Here is a 22422-nt window from a genome sequence, read left to right on the forward strand (position 1 = left end):
CAGGGAAATGCTGGTCATTTTCTCCCTTAACTGGGAATTGCTGTTGTATATAAATGATTAATGGAAACTTATTCTTTGATATTGAAGAGAGCAGTTTTGTTGAAGAAAATTTAGTCAAAAGAACCAGAAAAGTATGTGTGTGTATCTGCTTCAAATTAATTGCTGTCATTTATGTTGTGCCTCTGTTTTATTCAGAATGTATCATAAGTCTTGTGCTGTAATAAAGTTTGTATCATTTGTTCCATAACTCTGAATGGATCATGTTTCTTCCAGCTACACAGCTTTATGCCACCTCAGTTCTTCATAACAGAAACTAGCAATGTGCCAAAGGCTCTCCAGGTTGAAAGAAGGTAGAAGAATTTCTTTTAATGATGAAATCCAAGAATAGGCAATTTTGGGATTATATACTAATAATTTGCACTTGAGTTATTCTCTCCACACTGTCCATAGTGGAGCAATTATATTTCCTGATGCCTTTTTTTGTACCCGAATGAGACTAATAGCATGTGCCTAATTTACATGAAGTGAAAATAGGAATAATAAATGGGCAAAAATTAGGAAATAAACTTTGGAAATCAAGTATTTTTATTATTATTATTGGCCCAGTAGTTATGGCTCACGGGGTCAGTAACTCCACATCATGTGGGAATTTCCCCAGCCAGGGATGTGTCCCATGTCTTCTGCATTGGCAGGTGGATTCCTTACCACTGAGCCACCAGGGGAGCTGTGGAAGTAATTTAGAACCCACAGTATATGATGGGAATTTTTTTTTGTTTGATAGAGTAGAAATTTCTTATATTCAGTTGACAACATATTGGTTCTTGTTACTTTGCAGTCACCCATTGGAACAGGATGGAACCAAACCCAAAGTTTGCTTTCACTATTCAGACAGATGTAGCCATATGCTAAAATGTTATGAGAATGTTAACTGCTGAAGCTTTCTAGTGGGAGCAGGGTAGACTTCGCAGCTGTTGGGGGATAAAGCTTGACTAACAAGGAATGGTGACATTCTTGGAGTGTTAAGATGATTACTGATGGCAAGAAGGAGAAGGTATCCGCTCTGGTGAGTTACCAGTTGGTATCAAAGAAAGGAGGCCTTCGTCTTTTGTCTCAGCTTGCCCAGAGAGGCAGCACAGGAAGCGGTTGTTTTTAAAGTCTAAAGGAGTCAGTAGTCAAACATGGAAAAACCACAGTGAGACTGTGTAAGAAAACACTGAATGTTTACTCATGCTATGAATTTATAACATTCCTTTTCCTGCAATACCCATTTGTTCCATTGTTCTATATGGTTTTTGAAGATGGTAGTAGCTTACTATTTATCTATCTTACTAAACAGATAAATTACTATTTACTATCTCTTGCCTAAGGAATTTTTACAGTAGCCTAATGAACATTAATGTTTGGAAATATTTATTAGGTAACAACTACTAAACAGAAGTCCAGTTTTCCAGAGGATATTAGTGTTGATGTCACATTACAGAAATAAGTAATATGCTCCATGGTTCATTGTCAGCTGTAGTAAAATTTCTTTTTTTTTTTTTTTTCACAATATTGTGATGGTGTTTGCCACACATCAGCATGAATCGGCCGTAGGCATATATAGCTTCCTTCCTTCCTAAACCCACCTCCCTCCCCAGCCGATCTCTCCAGGCTTTCACAGAGCAGCGGCTCTGGTGCCCTGTGTCCTGCATCAAACTCTGTGTCTAGTCTACATTGTGTGTCTGTTCTACATATGGTAATACACGTTTGAATGCTAGTCTCTCAAATCATGCCACCTTATTTCTTTTGTTTCCTCAATGGTTTTTCCTTAGCATTCTTGTCTGTCCACATGTTGTGAAAGTGAAGTCACTCAGTCGTGTCCAACTCTTTGCTACCCTGTGGTCCAATTCTTTGCTACCCCGTGGAGTATAGCCCACCAGCTCCTCCCTCCATGGGATTTTCAGGCAAGAGTACTGGAGTGGGTTGCCATTTCCTTCTCCAGGAGATCTTCCCAACTCAGGGATTGAACCCAGCTCTGGTTTAACGTTTAATTTCTATTTCTTCCATGCCTTACACTAACAAGTACATTAGTCTATAGGTTATTTTGCGACTTGTAAGATTAAAATGCCCATAAGGCAATGACAGGGGACATAGTACATGCCTTATAAACATGAATAAAGTTTCTTTAGGACTTAAGTTTAGTCATTTAGTACATGTAGAAGTATTTATAAATAGTGCAAAGTTGATAATTATGGTGAAAATAAACTCTTCTCAAGACTATATTTTACAGTCTTCTTTGTTGTCCATATCAGCTTTCCGGAACAACAAAGAAAAGAGAAAATATAATGTTTAAACAAGATGTAAACTACCTAATTACTGTCATTTGGCTGAATTTCCCTTCCATTGAGGAAGTATTGATATAAGTATATATTATGAAGTTTACAAGTTTTTCTCAAAAATATTTGAAGCTATGTCATGAAAAGCATGGAACAGAAACGCTTTTTATAAAGAAGAATGCAGTTCTCATTAAAGGGCTTTTTTCTTTTTCTATCCTCCTTAATAATTTTTAAATTTATTTCTGGTTGTGGTGGGTCATCGTTGCTGCACTGGCTTTTATCTCCTTGCAGCGAGCAGGGGCTATGAATTCTGTACATAAAATACATAAACCTGGCTGGGACTTGCTTGGAGACCGGAGTCCTGACTCTCCTTGTTTCGGTCAGTGCACAGCACTCAGTGTCTTCTCTGTTTCTGGCTGTGCTGATTTGGTTTTGCTGCACATGGAGTTTCTCTAGTTGCAGCCAGCAGGAGCTACTCTCTAATTGCTGTGTGCAGGCTTCTCATTGCTGTAGCTACTCTTGTTGCAGAGCACAAGCTTTAGAGCACAGGCTCAGTACTTGTGTTGCACAGGCTTGTTGCTCCTAGACACGAGGTATCCTCCCAGACCAGGGATCAAACCCGTGTCCAGTGCATTGGCAGGTGTAGTCTTTCCCACTAAGTGTCTTTCAACTGAGGAAATCCCAGTATCTTTCAACCAGGATCCTCGTGTATCTTTTAACTGGGGGCCTATGTATGTTAATACATTGCCATATAAAGTTTGGTGTCCTCAACCAGTAAGTGGGTGATCTGAAACCAGGAGAGAATCGCCCACACTTATCTGGACTTCCTAAGGAGGAGGATGGGCCCAAGCGGCCCTTCCTGAAATACCAAGGCCAGACTGGAGAAGGCAATGGCACCCTACTCCAGTACTCTTGCCTGGAAGATCCCATGGGCGGAGGAGCCTGGAAGAGTGCGGTCTATGGGGTCTCGAAGAGTCGGACACGATTGAGTGACTTCACTTTCACTTTCATGCATTGGAGAAGGAAATGGCAACCCACTCCAGTGTTCCTGCCTGGAGAATCCCAGGGACGGGGGAGCCTGGTAGGTTGCCGTATTATGGGGTTGCACAGAGTCGGACACGACTGAAGTGACTTAGCAGCAGCAGTAGCAGCAGCAGAATGTCCAAAGCACAGAATGGTGCCTGCTTTTCTCCATCCTGCATTCCCCTCAGGGTGTACTGTTGCTGGGCCACAGCAGTGACTAATAAGCTTGATCCTTGAAGAAGTGGAATGTTAAGACTTTTTCACCTTAGGACTGTTAGTATGAAGTAGCCCATTCTACGAGTTGTGTGTTTTACATTCTAGCCTGCCATTCCCATGCAAAGCTAGTTCTTATTTACTTAAACTGCTAAATAATTCTAATTCATGGAATATTCCTGGGTCCAGCCACCACCCTACATTAATCCCTACCTGACTCCCACCTACCACCAGCCCAGTGGCCACACCTGGGCCAGTTCCCAGGCCTCTGAATCACTTCGGCCTCATCAGCAGGAAACCTTACTTTTGACGGTTATTATCCCACAGAATTTCCAGCTTTTATTTTGAAACTGTTATAGTTACTTAAACTAATGATGAATCAGTGGTGCAACTCAGGATGTGAAACACTGTGTGTGTGATTAGTCGCTCAGTCATGTTAACTCTTTGGGTCTACATGAACTGTAGCCCACCAGGTTCCTCTGTCGATCGGGTTCTCCAGGCAAGAAGACTGGAGTGGGTTGCCATGCCCTCCTCAAGGGGATGTTTTCATCCCAGGGAGCGAACCCTGACTCCTGCATTCTGGGTGGATTCCTTTATCTGAGCCACCAGTGAAGCACCAAGTACTTCTAAAGCCTGACAAAATGCCTCAGCAACCAAAGGATGTAACATGCCATTATCTGCTCTGGCCCACTTGGGCCCGCCCCTCACGCCCAGAAGCAGAGTTCACAGCAAATGCTAAGTGTAGTCACCGTTGGAAACGTGTGGTACTGTTTTCCTCTTTTTCTTGTTAAACTGTGCCTCTGCTCCCTATCTGTGGTCTCGGGTCACCGGACTTTTGTACTCATCCACCCGTTCCTCCACCCCAAGTAAATTCAATTGTGGACATGAGAGGTTTGATTCCTTTCCGTGTAAAATCCTGACACACATAGTGCATGAAATAAATAGTAAATTTTGGGGAAAATCATTTTAAGACATGGCACTTAATAATTTTATAAATATCCTGAAATAAGTGTTCAGGAACTAGTTTAGACTTTCGACTTTCAGAACCGGTGATGGAGCTGGAGTTTTTTCCTCCAGTGTTAGGGAGGCTTATTACTGTCCTTTTCTGGTTTATATGACCAGAGTACTACATTGACTACAAAGTCTGTTCATTTTAGGAGATTATTTTCAGTGATGCTAGGTACTTGTATCAGCTAGAGTCGTTGTATCAGCACTAGAGTCAAAGAGAGATATAGAATGGTCGCTGTGCTCTGTAGCCTCAGACTCTTTGAAACCCCATGGAGTGTAGCCCTCCAGGCTCTGCTGTCCATGGGATTTTCCAAGCAAGAATACTGGGGTGGGTTGCATTTCCTAATCCTGGGGGTCCTTGACTCAGGGATTGAAGCCCCATCTCTTGTAGCTCCTTCACTGGCAGGCCAAATTCCCAACTGAGCCACCTAGGGAGCCCTATGGTCTGATACTAGTGTAGAAAATTTTCTTTGAATTAAAGAAGTGGGTTTTTATTGGACGTTTTCCAGTCCAATGAAACCCAGTGGGGATAGGGCTGAATTTTGGATTGCTGACATGTGCGGTGGGTAGTGCTGTGTAATAGTGGGAAAAGATCCTAAGAGATTGCAGAATGTGAAGACAGTTGAGGGATAATTTTACATGTTGTGCATTAAGGTTGATTGCCAGTGCTAGACTCAAGCCTGAGAAGATTATATGGGATGGGTGGGGCGAGGAGCAGTTATTGTTCAATACCTCAGTGGTGTTTGGCTCTTGGCGACCCCATGGACTAAAGCAGCCAGGCTTCCCTTCCTGCATCTCCTGGAGCATGCTGAAACTTGTCCATCAAGACGGTGATGCCATCCAACCATCTCGTCCTCTATTGTCCCCCCTTCTCCCCCTGCCTTCAGTCTTTTCCAGCCTCAGGGACTTTTCTGAGTCAGGTTTTCCCATCAGGTGGCCAAAGTACTGGAGCTTCAGCATCAGCTTCACTCCTTCCAATGAACATTCAGGACTAATTTCCTTTAGAATTGACTGGTTTGATCTCTGTGCAGTTCAAGGGACCCTCAAGACTCCTCCAGCACCACAATCCAAAAGCATCCATTCTTCTATGCTGAGCCTTCTTTATGGACCAACTCTCGCATCCCTACCTGACTACTGCTAGAACCATAGCTTTGAGTATAGGGACCTTTACTGGCAAAGTAATGCCTTTTCTTTTGAACACTTTCTGGTTTTATCATAACTTTCCTTGCAAGGAGCAGGCCTGTTTTAATATTCTGGCTGTAGTCAGCTTCAGAGGTGATTACAGTAAGGAAGTGTTTCGCGCCGCCCCGCCCCGCCCCTCCACTGCCTGCGGAGGCCCGGCCCCGCACGCCTCGAAGCCCCTCCTCACACTCCCGCTGTCCCCACGCGTGTTCGGCTTCGCTCAACGCCCCGCCCCCGCGACGACCAGGCTCCGCTGAGTCCCCGCCCCCAGGCCGCTGCGCCCTTTCACTGAGCGTGCGCGCAGAGTCCTGCAAACACGGAAGCGGAGCGTGGCGAGTGGAAGTCTGTCCGCTCAGCGTGAGTTTCTCTCTTTCTAATCAAACCTGCGCCTTCAGTCTCCTTTCCTCGTTACCCCGAGTCTCAGGTTCGCTAGTGACTCTAAATCCCTGCGCCCGTTCCACCGGTCCCAGCAAGTTCAGACGTCTTGGTGAGCGCCGAAGGGGCGCCTCCATTTTGCTTTAAAGTCGCTCTGAAGCCGCTTCCAGCTTTTGGTCCACAGAGATGCTGCGTTTCGCACCTCTTTCCTGCTTCAAACCATTTCCTGACGTCACTGACACCTCTGCCCTTCCTACACCGCGTACAGTTCTCTTCGGCGAGGTGGGTTTATTAGCTCCGCGGCCCCTAGCCTCATCCTCTCGGCCCCTGGCCGCGCCGACCGCCCCGACCTCTCCGTTCCCGAAGAGTCCGCGTTGTCTCCCGCGTCCTGGGATTCTGGAGAGCCCGCCCCGCTGCTGAGACCCCTTGCCTCCCAGCCCCTCTGTCCTCGCGTCTCCTCAGGCCGGTGTTTCTGCCCCGTAGGCTTTCTCTTCATAGTGACGTTGCCTTGACTGGTGTCGAGGGAGATGACCTGCGCCAGCCACGTGGCGCCCCGAAGTTCTTCCGTGGCAATTTCCACCCGTTGCTGCTTGGCTTTTGCGGGAACCGGGCTTCTTAATCAGTCGCCATCCCTGTAAATAGTGGGCGAGGGGTTGTCAGGAGAAGCAGAGACAGCGACTCCTAGAGAAATAGAAAATGAAAAACATGAGGGAGAAGCTATGGCAATGAAGAGGATTGTGAGGAACTTGTGAAGAGACAACAGCATGAAAAAGAATTGGCCTTGAACGTAGAGGTTAGGGAAAAAGAGAAAATCAGGATTTCCTGAGAGTTAAAGGTGAGCAAGATAGGGAGGTGGTGTTCGGTCCCAGTCTTTGCGAAACCTGTTTCTCCCAGAGCTTGCTCAGATTCGTGTCCGTTGAGTCAGGGATGCTCTCTAACCATCTCGTCCTCTGCCTCCCCCTTCTAAAGCCTTCAAGGGAGAGGGGTTGTGAATCAGGGGTCCCAAAGAGGGCGACAGTGGAGAGGCAGTTTACACAGAGAGCCCACAAAGGGGATACAAGACCTACAAACCTTGACCTACAAACAATATCCTGCTGGGAGAGAAAGGGGCTCCTAGTGGTTGGAGGAGCTGAGAAAGGAAGCTGAAAGGAAGCACAGCCACTTGGGGTGCCAGAGAGTTGGGAGGAAGGGAGGCCAGAGATGGAGGAAGAAAGGCTGAAATACAGGGAGATTGAGGATCACCAGGGAGGTTGGAGAGAAAGCATCTCGACGGAAACAGATGGCAGAGAGAGGCCGGATGGGAGTCAGGGAAGAAGTAGAGAGAAGGACAGGCACAGCAGGAGAGCAGAGGGGAAGAGAAAGGGAGATGGAGAAAGAAGTAGGGAAACAGATAAACCAGATGAAATGGAAACAACTATTGTGCAGGTGTGGCAGGGGACTAGATCCAGACGAGTGCTGAATCGATTGCATAAGACTTATTAATTCCTGATACATTGAATTTTGGCTTTAAAATCTACTAAGCTTAAGACATTATTTTTTAAATTATACAGATGAAAATGAGAATTGCAAAACTTCTGTCTGTAAGGTTTGTGCATTTTGTAATTATCTGTATTAAAAGATAACATCCATGTGCAGAGGCTATAGAAGTTTAGGCTGCGGCAGTGTCTTGATTCTCTCAGAGATGAGTCAGCTCCTTCCCTTTTCCTGGTGTGGAGTAGAGGTTAAGAGTCATGACATAATTTAAGCAGTTAGGCTGATACTCCGATTTCCTCTCTTTTATGTGATCTCACAGCTAGTGAGCTGAGTTGATCTGATGATGTTTCCCTCAGGTCCAGAAGCTGAGCAACAGTGACCCCTGAAATGATTGGCTAAATTGGGTGTGTGGCAGTTCTTGGAGGGACTGCCCAGTTAGTATTAGAATTTGAAATGGATCCCAGTCTTGCAACATGAAAAAGGACAATAGTAGGATGGAGGTAGGAGCATAGGCTCAGAGTCAGAGAGAATCATGAACCGTCTTCTGTGAATAAAGGTCGGTGTAAAGGGAGGACTCCCACCTCTGCTGGCTTCCCCGTGTCCTCAGGGCAGCATCCTGACTCCTTAGGTGGCTCCACAGCCCTTTGTCATCCTCAGGTCTCCGCCAGTGTCTCCAGCCCCATCCTGGAGGTGACCCCGTTCTCATGGTCAGTCTGTCCTGGTCACATTCACTTAGTCCTTGTTCATAGACACCAAAACCTTCTCTGTCTCAGATCTTAGTTGCTATGTCCACCTTTGGTCATTATATCACTGTTGCCCTTGCTTTTTCTCTTCCTTCAGGTCTAGGCCAGAGAGGTCTCCCCATCTCCTTATATTTGCTGTCATGTTAACCAGATTTACTGCCTCTATATTAATCACCTTCATCAAAGATGCCCTTCTCCTTTGATTATTTGGAATGTTTCCTCTTTTCCCTTCATTGAAGGATGCCCCATTTTCCTCTTCCTTCCAGGGTGTGTGCAACATCTCTCTTACAACATCTCACAGACTATGAATGTGTGTTTGGCTGAAGAATTCTCAGGGGAGATGGAGGTTACAGGGTAGGTGATGATGGTTCCCATATCTGTTCCGGACATTTCAACTCTAATTGATCCTTACCCCATGTGGAGACTTATTACTCAAAGCAAAGAGATGTGATAATCCTAAGAAACCTGACAGATCTAGTGTCTTGAGGTGTCCCCATATTTTAGTCTGCAGTGTCACTGCTCACTGCAGCCCCCAGGTCTTCTAAGCTCTGTCCATTCAGGGGCCAGTTGCCATCTTCGACAGCAGCTTTGCCTTCCAGCAGCTCATCTGCCCATTGCAGTGGATGCTGAGTTTACTGTGGTTATCTTGCATTTAGCTGTGAGCAGGGAGAACAGGAGCCAGTGAGATGGGGGCCTCTCTCGTCTTGTGACTTCTTTATTGAACTCAGTCTGTGTATCTCTCAACTACATAATGTCTACAGTTGCTGATAGGTTTTCCCAAGAGGACCAGGTTCTTCTTCTCCATAGTCAGTCCCAGTGTCCTTGGATTTGCAGCTTGGGTGGATTTCTGTTGCAATACGCATGCCTAGTGGTCTCTGCTCTTCTTCAGCCATGCATGGAGAAGAGGTAGAAAAATGGGAGAAGGTGAAGGGAAGCTTCATCGAGGTCTCCAGGAGGATTGTGAGAGCAAGAGTGGACCTTTTGATGAACCCAGTGAATGGGTGTGTGTGAGACAAGCGTTGTTGTGGGAGATGTTGATCAAAAAGTACAGACTATGAGTTGTGAAATGAGGAAGTCCTGGGGAGATATGTGTAGCATGCTGACCGTAGTTAATCCTATTCTGTTACTGCATACGGGGAATTTGTCAGGAGAGTACATTGTCAGTGTTTTCACACATAGAACATGGAATTTTGGAGGTGATGGATGTGTTGATTCGTGGATTGTGATAAATACTGCATGGTGTACACATGTGTCACATGGTGTATGGTATATGTACACATACCCGTTGTGGTTAGTCGGTTCTCCCCCATCAGACACGCTCCTTGGGTTCTCATGTGGGGCCTTGCCCCAGGAATGTGCACAGAGCCGCAGATGATTCCGATTTGGATCCTGCATTGAGCACCAGGGCTCTTAGCCTCCACTTCTGAGACTGAGATCAGGCCCTGGGAGAGGGGAGGACGCTCTGCTCTGAGTGGGGCTCGACCAGGGCCTGCTGTGTGACCTGAAGGGTATCGTGGGGTCAGCGGAGGTGCCCTCTGCTGCTGTGTGCATGAGGCCTCACCAGGAGGGGAGTGTGATCCGAGGGAAAGTGTGGGAAAGTCCCGTGTTGCACTCTGTGCAGGAGTTGACCATCCTGAGTCCCTCCTGAGAGAGTGGCCACAGAAGACTGTCTGTTCCACATGGTGAGGGCTTCCCTGTGTGTGGAGTTGGGGCTCAGGAAGGGGCTGTGTTGACTCTAAGCATTAAACAGCATGCTTTCCACTTTCATGATAGACCTCTGAAAACTTGTGTTGCCTGAGGAAGAAGTGAAGATGAAAGAAAACGTGTCAGGAATGGCTCTTTCTCCGGTAAGGTCATATTCTCAGTGGGTTCTCAGTCTGTCCTTCCTGAAATGCCCTTCTCTGGACTCGCTAATTGTGTCTGACTCCTGTACGTGCACACTGACCTGCGGCCTTCCCTCAGGGCCTATCATCTCCACTTAGATCCAGTCTCCCCATGACCCGGTGACCTGGCCCTTGTGAGGAGGTTCCCCTGGGCACTGTCCTGGGCAGGGCTTCACACCCATGGATTGGAGACGGGGTCTCAGTGCTGTTGGGCAGCAGGGATTGCTTAGGGCCCATCTGGATATGCTGTCTGCTCTCTGTCAGCGAGGGTAAAGAAGCTGCATGTGGAAGTCAGGTATTAGTGTGCACAATACTTGTTAAAATCTGGAAAAGAGGGGCAATCAGATCTGACTTTTTATAGTCCATAAATGCTGGAGAGGGTGTGGAGAAAAGGAACCTTCTTACACTGTTGGTGGGAATGCAAACTAGTACAGCCACTATGGAGAACAGAGTGGAGATTCCTTAAAAACTGGAAGTAGAACTGCTGTATGACCCAGAAATCCCACTTCTGGGCATACACACCGAGGAAACCAGCATTGAAAGAGACATGTATACCCCAGTGTTCATCGCAGCACTGTTTATAATAGCCAGGACATGGAAGCAACCTAGGTGTCTATCAGCAGATGAATGGATAAGAAAGCTGTGGTACATATACACAATGGAATATTACTCAGCCATTAAAAATAATACATTTAAATCAGTTCTAATGAGGTGGATGAAACTGGAGCCTATTATACAGAGTGAAGTAACCCAGGAAGAAAAACACCAATACAGTATACTAACACATTAGTTAGAAATTTAGAAAGATGGTAACGATAACTCTATATGCGAGACAGCAAAAGAGACACAGATGTATAGAACAGTCTTTTGGACTCTGTGGAAGAAGGCGAGGGTGGGATGATTTGAGAAAATAGCATTGAAAATAGCATTGAAACATGTATATTATCATATGTGAAACAGATCGCCAGTCCAGGTTTCAAGCATGAAACAGGGTACTCAGGGCTGGTGAACTGGGATGACCCAGAGGGATGGGATGGGGAGGGAAGTGGGAGGGGGGTTCAGGATGGGGAACAAATGTACACCCATGGCTGATTCATGTCAATGTATGATAAAACACTACAATATTGTAGTGTTTAATATTGTAATTAGCCTCCAATTAAATAAATAAATTAAATAAATTAAAAAAAAATAATAATAAATAAAACTAAATGCACATCTCTTAAAAATCTTTTAGTGTTTGGCAGTGAAATGGAAAGTTGAGAAAGAAACTTCAGGTCTAGAGAGTGTTTCATTACCTTTCCTCATTTAAACTGTGAAATCAAGTTTACTAATTTTTTTTCTTTTTTTGGCTGCATGGTGAGCTTGGGTGGTCTTAGTTCTCTGAGTAGGGATTGAACCCAAAACCATGCAGTGGAAGTGTGGGTTCTTAACCACTGGACCATCAGGGAATTCCCCAACTTTCCTAATCTCAATTAAATATTTCATTAATGGACTATAAAAATAAATTTTTGATTGTGTACTCATACACATACATAACTACATACCTCAAATTAAGGATAAAGTCACTTAAAAAAATATATTTATTTGTTGTACGGGGTCTTCATTGCTTCAATGGTTTTTCCCTCGTTCTGGCAAGTGTTGGCCACTCTCATTGCAGTGGGGGCTTCTCCTTGCATTGGCTTCTCTCATTTTGCAGCACAGGCTCTAGAGTGCACTGGCTTCAGTAATTTCACCTGCTGGGCTCTAGAGCTCTGACTCAGGAATTGAGACTCAGGGACCTAGTTGCCCCTCAGCATGTGGGATATTACCAGACCAGGCAACAACCTGTGTCTCTTGCATTGGCCAGTGGGTTCTTTACTATTGAGCCACCAGGCAAGCTTTGATATATTTTTAAACACAGGTATTTTATACACATTAGAATAAATCTTCTGTATATTATTTTCTGCCTCTATTACTTTTTATTTTTTTGAACTGGTGTCCTTTTATTTTTTTGAACTACAATAAGATAATGTTGAGGACTTCCCTGGTAGTACAGTGGATACAAATGTGGCTGCCAATGTAGGGTGCACAGATTCTATCCAAGATCCGGGAAGATTCCTCAGAGCAGCTAAGCCCATGTGCCACAACTACTGAGCCTGTGCTCTAGAGCCTGGGAGCCATAACTCCTGAAGCCCACACTGTCTAGAGCCTGTGCTCCAAAACAAGAGAAGCCACTGCAAGGAGAAGCCGGGCACTGCAGCTGCAACTAGAGAAAGCCCACTCATAGCAACGAAGGACCAGCATAACCAAAACAAATAAGCTTTAAAAAAGACATAGAATTCTGACAAACTTATTGACGTACAACTGATTGATTTTTAATGTCCCAAAGATGCTGAAATATACAAGTAAAAGAAAATGGGAGTATCATCCCAGAATGTGTCAAAAGGCAACTCTTTGGAGTCCAAAATGGCCACCCTGGCAGGCTACCATGGGGTCGCAAATAGTCTGACACTACTGAGCAACTGAACAAGGACCTTCACACACAACAGAGTGAGCTCAAAAAAACAAATCTAAACCTGTGACTTTCTTCCTACAGATTCTTCAGTGACTTCCAGTAGCTTTTGGAATAAAGTCCTAAATCCTAGACCTTGTAGAAATCAGCCTCTGTCTGGCATCACCCCTCTTTGTTTCCTGTGTCCCAGTCACACTGGCTGGCTTTCTGTTCACTAAATATCTTCCTGCCTCAGAGCCAGCACTCAGGCTCTTCTCTCTGCTTACAAAATTCTTCCATTTTCCACCTTGCCAATCCTAAGTGTTTCTTCCTCATGGAGACCTCGTCTGTTTTCTTGATGTAGGTCAAGACTTTCTGTTGAATCTTCTCTTAGCACCAGGCCTGTTTCAGAGCACATATAACAATAGTGATGTTAAAATTCTGGATGTAATTGGCCGGTTGGCTGCTGGATTGTAAGCTCCGTCATGTTCACTGCTCTATTCCCAGTTCGGGACACACAGTTGATTCTCACTAAATTTTGACTGAATGAAAGAAAAAAGACAACTGTTCTTGCTTCAGTCAGCTATTTGTTTACATGTGCATGCATGAGTGCATAGATATGTAACTCCATGGTTTTAACATCATCTCATAAATATTCTTTATGCTTTGTAGCAGTTGCACTTGTATCTTAAGTATATTCCATGACCTTAAGTTTTTTCTACCTCATCACATGAATGATGTAAATAGTAGTAAGATTACTGACATTGTGTGGATTAGCAGGGAGAGGGGTAATTCTGTATAGTGACTATTTTGCTGTTCCATTGCACTTCAGCTTCCTTGAACTTGTTTCCTGTATTCTCTGGGAACTCTCTGTGTATGGTCTTTTACACTGTTACTTAACTGTTTAATTCCTTCCGTTCAGTTATCTCTCCCAACCACCTGAACTCAAGTGCTGTTGCCTCATTTCTGAACTATTTAACTTGAGTAATTTCTTAGAGTAACAGAGTTTTCTCCTCAGTAAGGTGGACACAGATCTTTCTCTAATGTGCTGTTATGTTGATGAGAAGTTCATGTGTGTAAAGTGTTTAGAGTAATGCTTAGTGTGTATAAAGTGTTGAGACACCTTTGGTCAGTGTGATGATGTCATCCTCATCACAGTGTGTGCTCTTTTAAAGCCACTGTGGACTTTGTTGTCTCTGAAGACACCAGTCTTGCTGTAACTCATCTAGATAGTGAATGTCACTCAGTGTGTCGAATGTAACACTTCTGCATAGACAACCCACTGTTGATTGTAATTTGTTTTTCATGTCCACACATATGACAAATTCAAGTTGATCAGAGGATATCATCATCTTATGAAAAAACAGGAAATTAGAGACCACCAATTTGCTCCAAATAGATATGCATGGATCTATCAGAATGTTACTTCAGGTGAATTGACCTTACCTATCTCACTTCTCCTCCTTTTCTGTGAAAATAAGAACCCTTCTCAGGGCCCGTTGGTGAAATGTGTTTTCATTTCAGACACAGTTGACTTTCAAGGATGTGTTCATAGATTTCACTCCTGAGGAATGGGAATGTCTGAACCCTGCCCAGAGGACCTTGTACAAGGACGTGATGGTGGAGACCCTCAGGATCCTGCTGTCTGTAGGTGAGGATCACTTCCTTCTGAAGTGGTGGTATACTTTGGGGTACCTCTGCATGTTCCCTCTGTGTCTCTTGGGAGCCCCTGTTTTTCTTACTGAGATCAAAGCCTTGTTGACTCTCTCATGTAAGCCTTCATGATTGGCATCGGGAGTTCAGACTTGTCCTTTCTTCAGGTGACCTGCCCACTGTGTGATACACAAGGAGTTTTCCCCATGCTTGAGTGTTTATAAAGCTGATTTCAAACTTGTGAAGGATTGAACCCATGCCTCCTGTATTTGCAGGCATAGAACCACCAGGATGTTAAGGAAATTAAATAAATTGTCATGTTGAGGCTTTAAGACAAAGCAGTGCATTCCTCTGCCCTTCCTTCTAACCTGTCTGGACACACCCTGACTGTGAGTACCCTGACTGCTTGCTGTGAGTGCAAGGCTTGTGGTACCATAAATAAGTTAGGGGACAAATCTTGAGTTTGTTCAGCCCTTGGAGGGGCTCTGACCAACCAAGCCCCAGGCTTAGCAGCATCCAAGTTTTATAAGATGAAACAAACAGCATTAAGATGAAACCAGAGCTGCTGTTTGCTCACAGATTGATGATGATATCAGTTCATGTCCTGGGATTGTAAGCAGTAACCTCAAACTGCAATCTTTGAAGTCTCACCCACAGAGTGGACACACTGCCTGGGACGTTTTCCCAATTGAGACTCCAGATGTGCTGTGTCCTCGGACTTCCCAGTGCTGTTTGAGTCTGGATGTTGGTCAGAAGCCAATTTGATGATGTATCCTCTGGTGTTTCTATTTCTCTTTGCTTTAAATGGTAGTATATTGAGAGTCAGCTAGATAATTCTATCTGTATTGTATATTACTTATTTGTATAGGGATTCCCTGGTTTCTCAGATGGCAGAGAGTCTGTGTGCAATGCGGGAGACCCATATTCGATCCCTGGGTTGGGAAGATCCCCTGTAGAAGGAAATGGCAACCCACTCCAGTATTCTTGCCTTGAAAACCTCGTGGCTGGTGGGCTACAGTCCATGGGGTCACTAAGAGTCAGACATGAGTGAACACCTTCACTTTCACTTTTTTCATTTGTATAGAACACATGGCTTATTTTGTTAACAAATCCTTTGACCCTGAGATGAAAGTGAAAACTTTTGGCAAAACATTAATTGGTGCTGTGAGTAGGATTTGTGAGACAAAATGCCACTCTGTAAGAAAAGAAGAGATTAAGATTGATGAAGTTTTTATTCTGAGATGGGAAGGTTCATCTTTACTCATTAGCTAATAAATGGGATGTATTCACTGGATTATGTGAAAATTGGGACCTTAAATTCAGTGGGCTGAACCCTTAGAAGTTACTGAATGTTCGTGACTGTCACCCTTTGAGAAAGGATAAGAATCTGTCCTGCTGGATGAGAGGCTGGATCCTCCTCTCTCCTACTGTGAAGTATATAAAGCTAACTTAAAATTGTCTGAAGAGAAGTTACAAGTGGAAACAGAATTATGCAATTAGTGAGGATGATTGTCTACATTACAATGTCAAATTATATTTTAGCTAATCAAATCCTCAGTTTTTAAGTTGGCTCTCTATTGAGCTAGCCCACAGCTCCAATAGTGTCCCCTCTCGCCCTTTCTCTCTCCATTCTATATCCTGTTGTGGCCTTTCACACCTCCCAACCCTTCTGTCTCCCTCTCATCAGCTGGTCCCCTTCACAGCTCCAATAGTGTCCCCTATTGCCCTTTCTCTCTCCATTCTATATCCTGTTGTGGCCTTTCACACCTCCCAACCCTTCTGTCTCCCTCTCATCAGCTGGTCCCCTTCTAACTTCCCCTGTCTCTCAGTGGGGAGGATGAGCCCAGCTTCCCCCACTCTAGGAAGTTTCTTTACCCCTTCAGATTCTTCTGATCAAACCAATACCCCCATCTCCCCAGAGTGACAATCCAGGATTCTTATCAGCCCATCTGTCCCTGTTATCACAGTCAATTTGAGCACTATTCGGTCTGTATTTTAGCCATGAAACTATGACTGCAGAAAGGAAAATAGCTTTTTTGATACAGGATGGCCATGCTCTTCTTTAGACTCTGGAGAAAACATAACTCCTATGAGTCTACTGCCTTTGTTTGTAAAATTGGAATATTAGTGCTGTTAGGGTTGCATAGAATATTGCCTCTTTTACGGGAAAGATCAGGAATATTTTGGTGTGTTTTTTTTTTTTTTTGGCTGCAGCATGCGACAGGCAGTTGGGATCTTAGTTCCCCATTCATGGATGGAATCTGTGCCCCCTACAGTGGAAGCACAGAGTCCTAGCTGTATAGCACCAGTGAATTTCCCTCAAAGATTACTTTCGGGTAAAAAATATATTAACTTTTTGTCATGCTTATTGTGACATGTCCCTTTGTCTACATTACATCATGTATGTTGTTAATTTGCATTTTATTCCTGACAGTATTGTCTCTGACTCTGGATAATAAGTTTTCAAAGTATATTCCTTTCTTGTGATAAGAATACATTTTTTTAAAAATTGTTTTTTGTTCATTTTTGGTTGTGCTGGGTCTTTGTTGTGATTTGGGCTTCTCTCTACTTCTGGCAAGCAGGGTCTACTCTCTGGTTACAGTGTGCAGGTTTCTCACTGCAGTGCCTTCTCTTGTTGTAGTGTGTGGGCTCTAGGTGCCCAGGCTGCAGTAGTTACAGGTGCCAGGCTCTAGAGCCTAGGCTTAGCTACTCCAAGGCATGTGTGGTCTCCCCAGACCAGCACTTGAACCTATATGCCCTGCATTGGCAGGTGCATTCTTTACCCCTGAGCCACCAGGGAACCCCAAAGCATGTTCCTTTACATGTTTGTTGGGGCCAGTGAACTGGATAAGTTGAGGTTACTGTATAGATAGGGAATTGCTGTATTGAATGACTATTGTGTAAGTAGAGACTATTTCATTTACTGATTTTTTAAATTTACAGATGGTGATCTTTCTGAATGTATTATCCAATGTAACTGGTATGAACTACTTGTTGATGTCATCAAATAGCCTATACATCAATATACTGATAGATTTATAACAGATATTTATAAAAGTGTATTTTGTTTTGGTTTTAAATCATATGAAGGAACTCCTTGGTGGTCCAGTGGCTAGAATTCAGCACTTTTAACTGCTTGGGCATAGGTTCACTCCCTGGTCGTGGAATTAAAATCCCACAAGGGATGTGGTATGACAAAAAAAAAATTGTTTTAAATGAATCCTTTATTTCCTAATGCTGTGTTTGTTGTGCAATTGTAAACTGCCCTTTTGTTCTTTTTTTGTTCTGTCGGTAAGTCATGTTTGAAACTTTGCAACCCCATGAACTACAGCACCCCAGGCTTCCCTGTGCTTCACTATTTCCCTGAGTTTGCTCAAACTCATGTCCATTGAGTCAGTGATGCTATCCAACCATCTCATCCTCTGTTGCCACCTTTTCCTTCTGCCCTTGACCTTCCCCAGCATCAGTGTCTTTTCCAGTGAGTCATCTCTTTGCATCAAGGAGTCTAAGTATTAGAACTTCAGCTTCAGCATCAGCCCTTCCAATGAATATTCAGGGTTGACTTCCTTCAGGGCTGACTGGTTTTATCTCCTTGCAGTCCAAGGGACTCTGAAGAGCCTTCTCCAGCACAACAGTTCGAAATCATCAATTCTTTGGCAGGCTGCCACCGGCGCACTAAGCGCGGGTGGCTGCGACTGGCGCACTAAGCGTGGGCGAGAGGAGCTACCCGACGTCCGAGGTCAGGGGCGGCAGCTGGGAGGAGCTACCCTGCGTCCCAGGCCAGGGGCAGTGGCCAAAAGGAGCTACCCGGCCTCCGAGATCAAGGGCGGCCAGGAAGAGCCACCCCACGTCCAAGGTCAGGGGCGGCGGCTGGGAGTAGCCACCCCAAACCCGAGGCCAGGGGAGGTGGCCGGGAGGAGCAACCCCAAGTGCAAGGAGTAGTGGCTACGCGGGTGCCAGGAGGGCCTAGAGGAGCTATCCCACGTTGAAGGTCAGGAAGGGCAGCAGTGAGGAGATACCCCTCATCCAAAGTAAGGAGCAGTGGCTGCGCTTTGCTGGAGCAGCTGTAAAGAGATAACCCATGCCCAAGGTAAGAGAAACCCAAGTAAGATGGTAGGTGTTGCAAGAGGGCATCAGAGGGCAGACACACTGAAACCATACTCACAGAAAACTAGTCAATCTAATCACACTAGGACCACAGCCTTGTCTAACTCAATGAAACTAAGCCATGCTGGTGGGGCAACCTAAGATGGGCAGGTCATGGTGGAGAGGTCTGACAGAATGTGGTCCACTGGAGAAGGGAATGGCAAACCACTTCAGTATTCTTGCCTTGAGAACCTCATGAACAGTATGAAAAGGCAAAATGATAGGATACTGAAAGAGGAACTCCCCAGGTCAGTGGGTGCCCAACACACTACTGGAGATCAGTGGAGAAATAACTCCAGAAAGAATGAAGGGATGGAGCCAAAGCAAAAACAATACCCAGCTCTGGATGTGACTGGTGATAGATGCAAGGTCCGATGCTGTAAAGAGCAGTATTGCATAGGAGCCTGTAATGTCAGGTCCATGAATCAAGGCAAATTGGAAGTGGTCAAACAAGAGATGGCAAGAGTAAACGTCGACATGCTAGGAATCAGCTAACTAAAATGGACTGGAATGGGTGAATTTAACTCAGATGACAATTATATCTACTACTGTGGGCAAGAATCCCTCAGAAGAAATGGAGTAGCCATCATGGTCAACAGAAGAGTCTGAAATGCAGTACTTGGATGCAATCTCAAAAACGACAGAATGATTTCTGTTCGTTTCCAAGGCAAACCATTCAATATCATGGTAATCCAAGTCTGTGCCCCAACCAGTAATGCTGAAGAAGCTGAAGTTGAATGGTACTATGAAGACCTACCAGACCTTTTAGAACTAACACCCCCAAAAGATGTCCTTTTCATTATAGGGGACTGGAGTGCAAAAGTAGGAAGTCAAGAAACACCTGGAGTAACAGGCAAATTTGGCCTAGGAGTGTGGAATGAAGCAGGGCAAAGACTAATAGAGTTTTGCCAAGACAATGCACTAGTCATAGCAAGCACCCTCTTCCAACAACACAAAAGAAGACTCTAGACATGGACATCACCAGATGATCAACACAGAAATCAGATTGATTATATTCTTTGCAGCCTAAGATGACAAAGCTCTATACAGTCAACAAAAACAAGACCAGGACCTGACTGTGGCTCAGATCATGAACTCCTTATTATCAAATTCATACTTAAATTGAAGAAAGTAGGAAAACCACTAGAAAATTCAGGTATGGCCTAAATCAAATCCCTTATGATTATACAGTGGAAGTGAGAAATAGATTTAAGGGCCTAGATCTGATAGATAGAGTGCCTGATGAACTATGGAATGAGGTTCGTGACATTGTACAGGAGACAGGGATCAAGACCATCCCCATGGAAAAGAAATGCAAAAAACCAAAATGGCTGTCTGGGGAGGCCTTACAAATAGGTGTGAAAAGGAGAGAGGTGAAAAACAAAGGAGAAAAGGAAAGATATAAGCATCTGAATGCAGAGTTCCAGAGAATAGTAAGAAGAGATAAGAAAGCCTTCTTCAGCGATCAATGCAAAGAAATAGAGGACAAGAACAGAATGGGAAAGACTAAGAGATCTCTTCAAGAAAATTAGAGATACCAAGGGAACATTTCGTGCAAAGATGGGCTTGATAAGGACAGAAATGGTCTGGACCTAACAGAAGCAGAAGATATTAAGAAGAGGTGGCAAGAATACACAGAAGAACTATACAAAAAAGATCTTCACAACCCAGATAATCACGATGGTGTGATCACTCATCTAAAGCCAGACATCCTGGAAAGTGAAATCAAGTGGGCGTTAGAATGCATCACTACGAACAAAGCTAGTGGAGGTGATGGAATTCCAGTTGAGCTATTTCAAATCCTGAAAGATGATGCTGTGAAAGTGCTGCACTCAATATGCCAGCAAATTTGGAAAACTCAGCAGTGGCCGCAGAACTCGAAAAGGTCAGTTTTCATTCCAATCCCAAAGAAAGGCAATGCCAAAGAATGCTCAAACTACTGCACAGTGGCACTCATCTCACATGCTAGTAAATTAATGCTCAAAATTCTCCAAGCCAGGCTTCAGCAGTACGTGAACTGTGAACTCCCTGATGTTCAAGCTGGTTTTAGAAAAGGCAGAGGAAACAGAAATCAAATTGCCAACATCCACTGGGTCATGAAAAAGCAAGAGAGTTCCAGAAAAACATCTATTTCTGCTTTATTGACTATGCCAAAGCCTTTGACTGTGTGGATCACAATAAACTGTGGAAAATTCTGAAAGTGATTGGAATACCAGATCACCTGACCTGCCTCTTGAGAAATCTGTATACAGGTCAGGAAGCAACAGTTAGAACTGGGCATGGAACAACAAACTGGTTCCAAATAGGAAAAGGAGTACATCAAGGCTGTATATTGTCACCTGCTTATTTAACTTATATGTAGAGTGCATCATGAGAAACGCTGGACTGGAAGAAACACAAGCTGGAATCAAGACTGCTGGGAGAAATATCAATAACCTCAGATATGCAGTTGATACCACCCTTATGGCAAAAAGTGAAGAGGAACTAAAAAGCCTCTTGATGAAAGTGAAAGTGGAGAGTGAAAAGTTGGCTTAAAGCTCAACATTCAGAAAACAAAGATCATGGCATCCGGTTCCATCACTTAATGGGAAATAGATGGGGAAACAGTGGAAACAGTGTCAGACTTTATTTTTGGGGGCTCCAAAATCACTGCAGATGGTGACTGCAGCCATGAAATTAAAAGACGCTTACTCCTTGAAAGAAAAGTTATGAGCAACCTAGATAGCATATTCAAAAGCAGAGACATTGCCGACTAAGGTCCGTCTAGTCAAGGCTATGGTTTTCCCTGTGGTCATGTATGGATGTGAGATTTGGACTGTGAAGAAGGCTGAGCGCCGAAGAATGGATGCTTTTGAACTGTGGTGTTGGAGAAGACTCTTGAGAGTCCCTTGGACTGCAAGGAGATCCAGCCAGTCCATTCTGAAGGAGATCAGCCCTGGGATTTCTTTGGAAGGAATGATGCTAAAGCTGAAACTCCAGTGCTTTGGCCACCTCATGCGAAGAGTTGACTCAGTGGAAAAGAGTCTGATGCTGGGAGGGATTGGGGGCAGGAGGAGAAGAGGACGACAGAGGATGAGATGACTCGTTGGCATCACTGACTGGATGGGCGTGAGTCTCCGGGAGTTGGTGATGGACAGGGAGGCCTGGCGTGCTGTGATTTATGCGGTTGCAAATAGTCGGACACGACTCGAACTGAACTGAACTGAAAGAGTTGGACGTGACTGAGCGACTGAACTGAACAGAACAGCCTTCTTTATGGTTCGAGTCTCACATCCGTACATGATGACTGGAAAAACCATGGCTTTGACTCTATGAACATTTTTTGGCAAAAGTGATGTCTCTGATTTTTAATATGCTCTCTAGGTATGCCATAGGTTTTTTCCCAAGGAGTAAGCATCTTTTAAATTTCATAGCTGCAGTCACCATCCATGTTTTCAAGCCCAAGAACATAAAATCTGGCACTGATTTCCTTTTTTGCCCCCCATCTATTTGCCGTCAAGTGATAGGACAAGATGCCATGGTCTTAGTGTTTTGAATGGTGTGTTTGAAGCCAGCTTTTTTTATTGTTTTCTTTCACCCCATCAAGAGGCTGTTTAATTCCTCTTTGCTCTCTGCCATTAAAGTAGAATCATGTGCATATGTGAGATTGTTGATACTTCTCCTGGCAATCTTGATTCCAGCTTGTGTTTAATCCAACCCAGCATTTTGCATGATGTACTCTGCATATAAGTTAAATAAACCGGCTGACAATATACAGCTTTGATATACTTCTTTCTCAGTTTTGAACCAGTTAGTTGTTCCTCCATATCTGGTTCTAACTTTTGCTTCTTGTCCTGCATACAGGTTTCTCAGGAGACAGGTAAGTTGGGTATTCCCATCTCTTTCAGAAACTGCTCTTTAGTTTTTACATTATTCATTATGTAGTTTCTTTTGGAATA

General features: G+C 44.3%; 2 protein-coding genes across 24 annotated transcripts in view; both read left to right on the forward strand.

The window, feature by feature from the left end:
• LOC138419209 (zinc finger protein 665-like) overlaps positions 1-22422 on the forward strand; it is a 203334-nt gene that overhangs the window by 91622 nt on the left and 89290 nt on the right. The gene's annotated exons all lie outside the window — the stretch shown is intronic.
• Positions 6012-22422, forward strand: part of LOC138419213 (KRAB domain-containing protein 4-like) — a 58825-nt gene continuing 42414 nt past the window's right edge. For 7 of the 23 annotated variants that reach the window (XR_011248877.1, XR_011248878.1, XR_011248874.1 and 4 more), the window contains exons 1-4: positions 6012-6098; positions 10106-10179; positions 14210-14336; positions 14614-14727. Coding sequence is in view for 5 of the 23 variants with exons in the window: in XM_069551700.1 (XP_069407801.1) it covers positions 10144-10179; positions 14210-14336 (163 nt within the window). In the remaining 18 variants the exon portion in view is untranslated. Of the gene's footprint in view, positions 6399-8598; positions 8687-10105; positions 10180-13856; positions 14117-14209; positions 14337-14613; positions 14728-17936; positions 18195-22422 lie in introns of those variants that run through there. The other 16 variants (XR_011248887.1, XR_011248884.1, XM_069551700.1 and 13 more) reach the window with 10 other exon arrangements.

The sequence above is a fragment of the Ovis canadensis genome, chromosome 14, assembly GCF_042477335.2.
Source record: "Ovis canadensis isolate MfBH-ARS-UI-01 breed Bighorn chromosome 14, ARS-UI_OviCan_v2, whole genome shotgun sequence".
In the NCBI taxonomy this organism is placed as follows: Eukaryota; Metazoa; Chordata; class Mammalia; order Artiodactyla; family Bovidae; genus Ovis; species Ovis canadensis.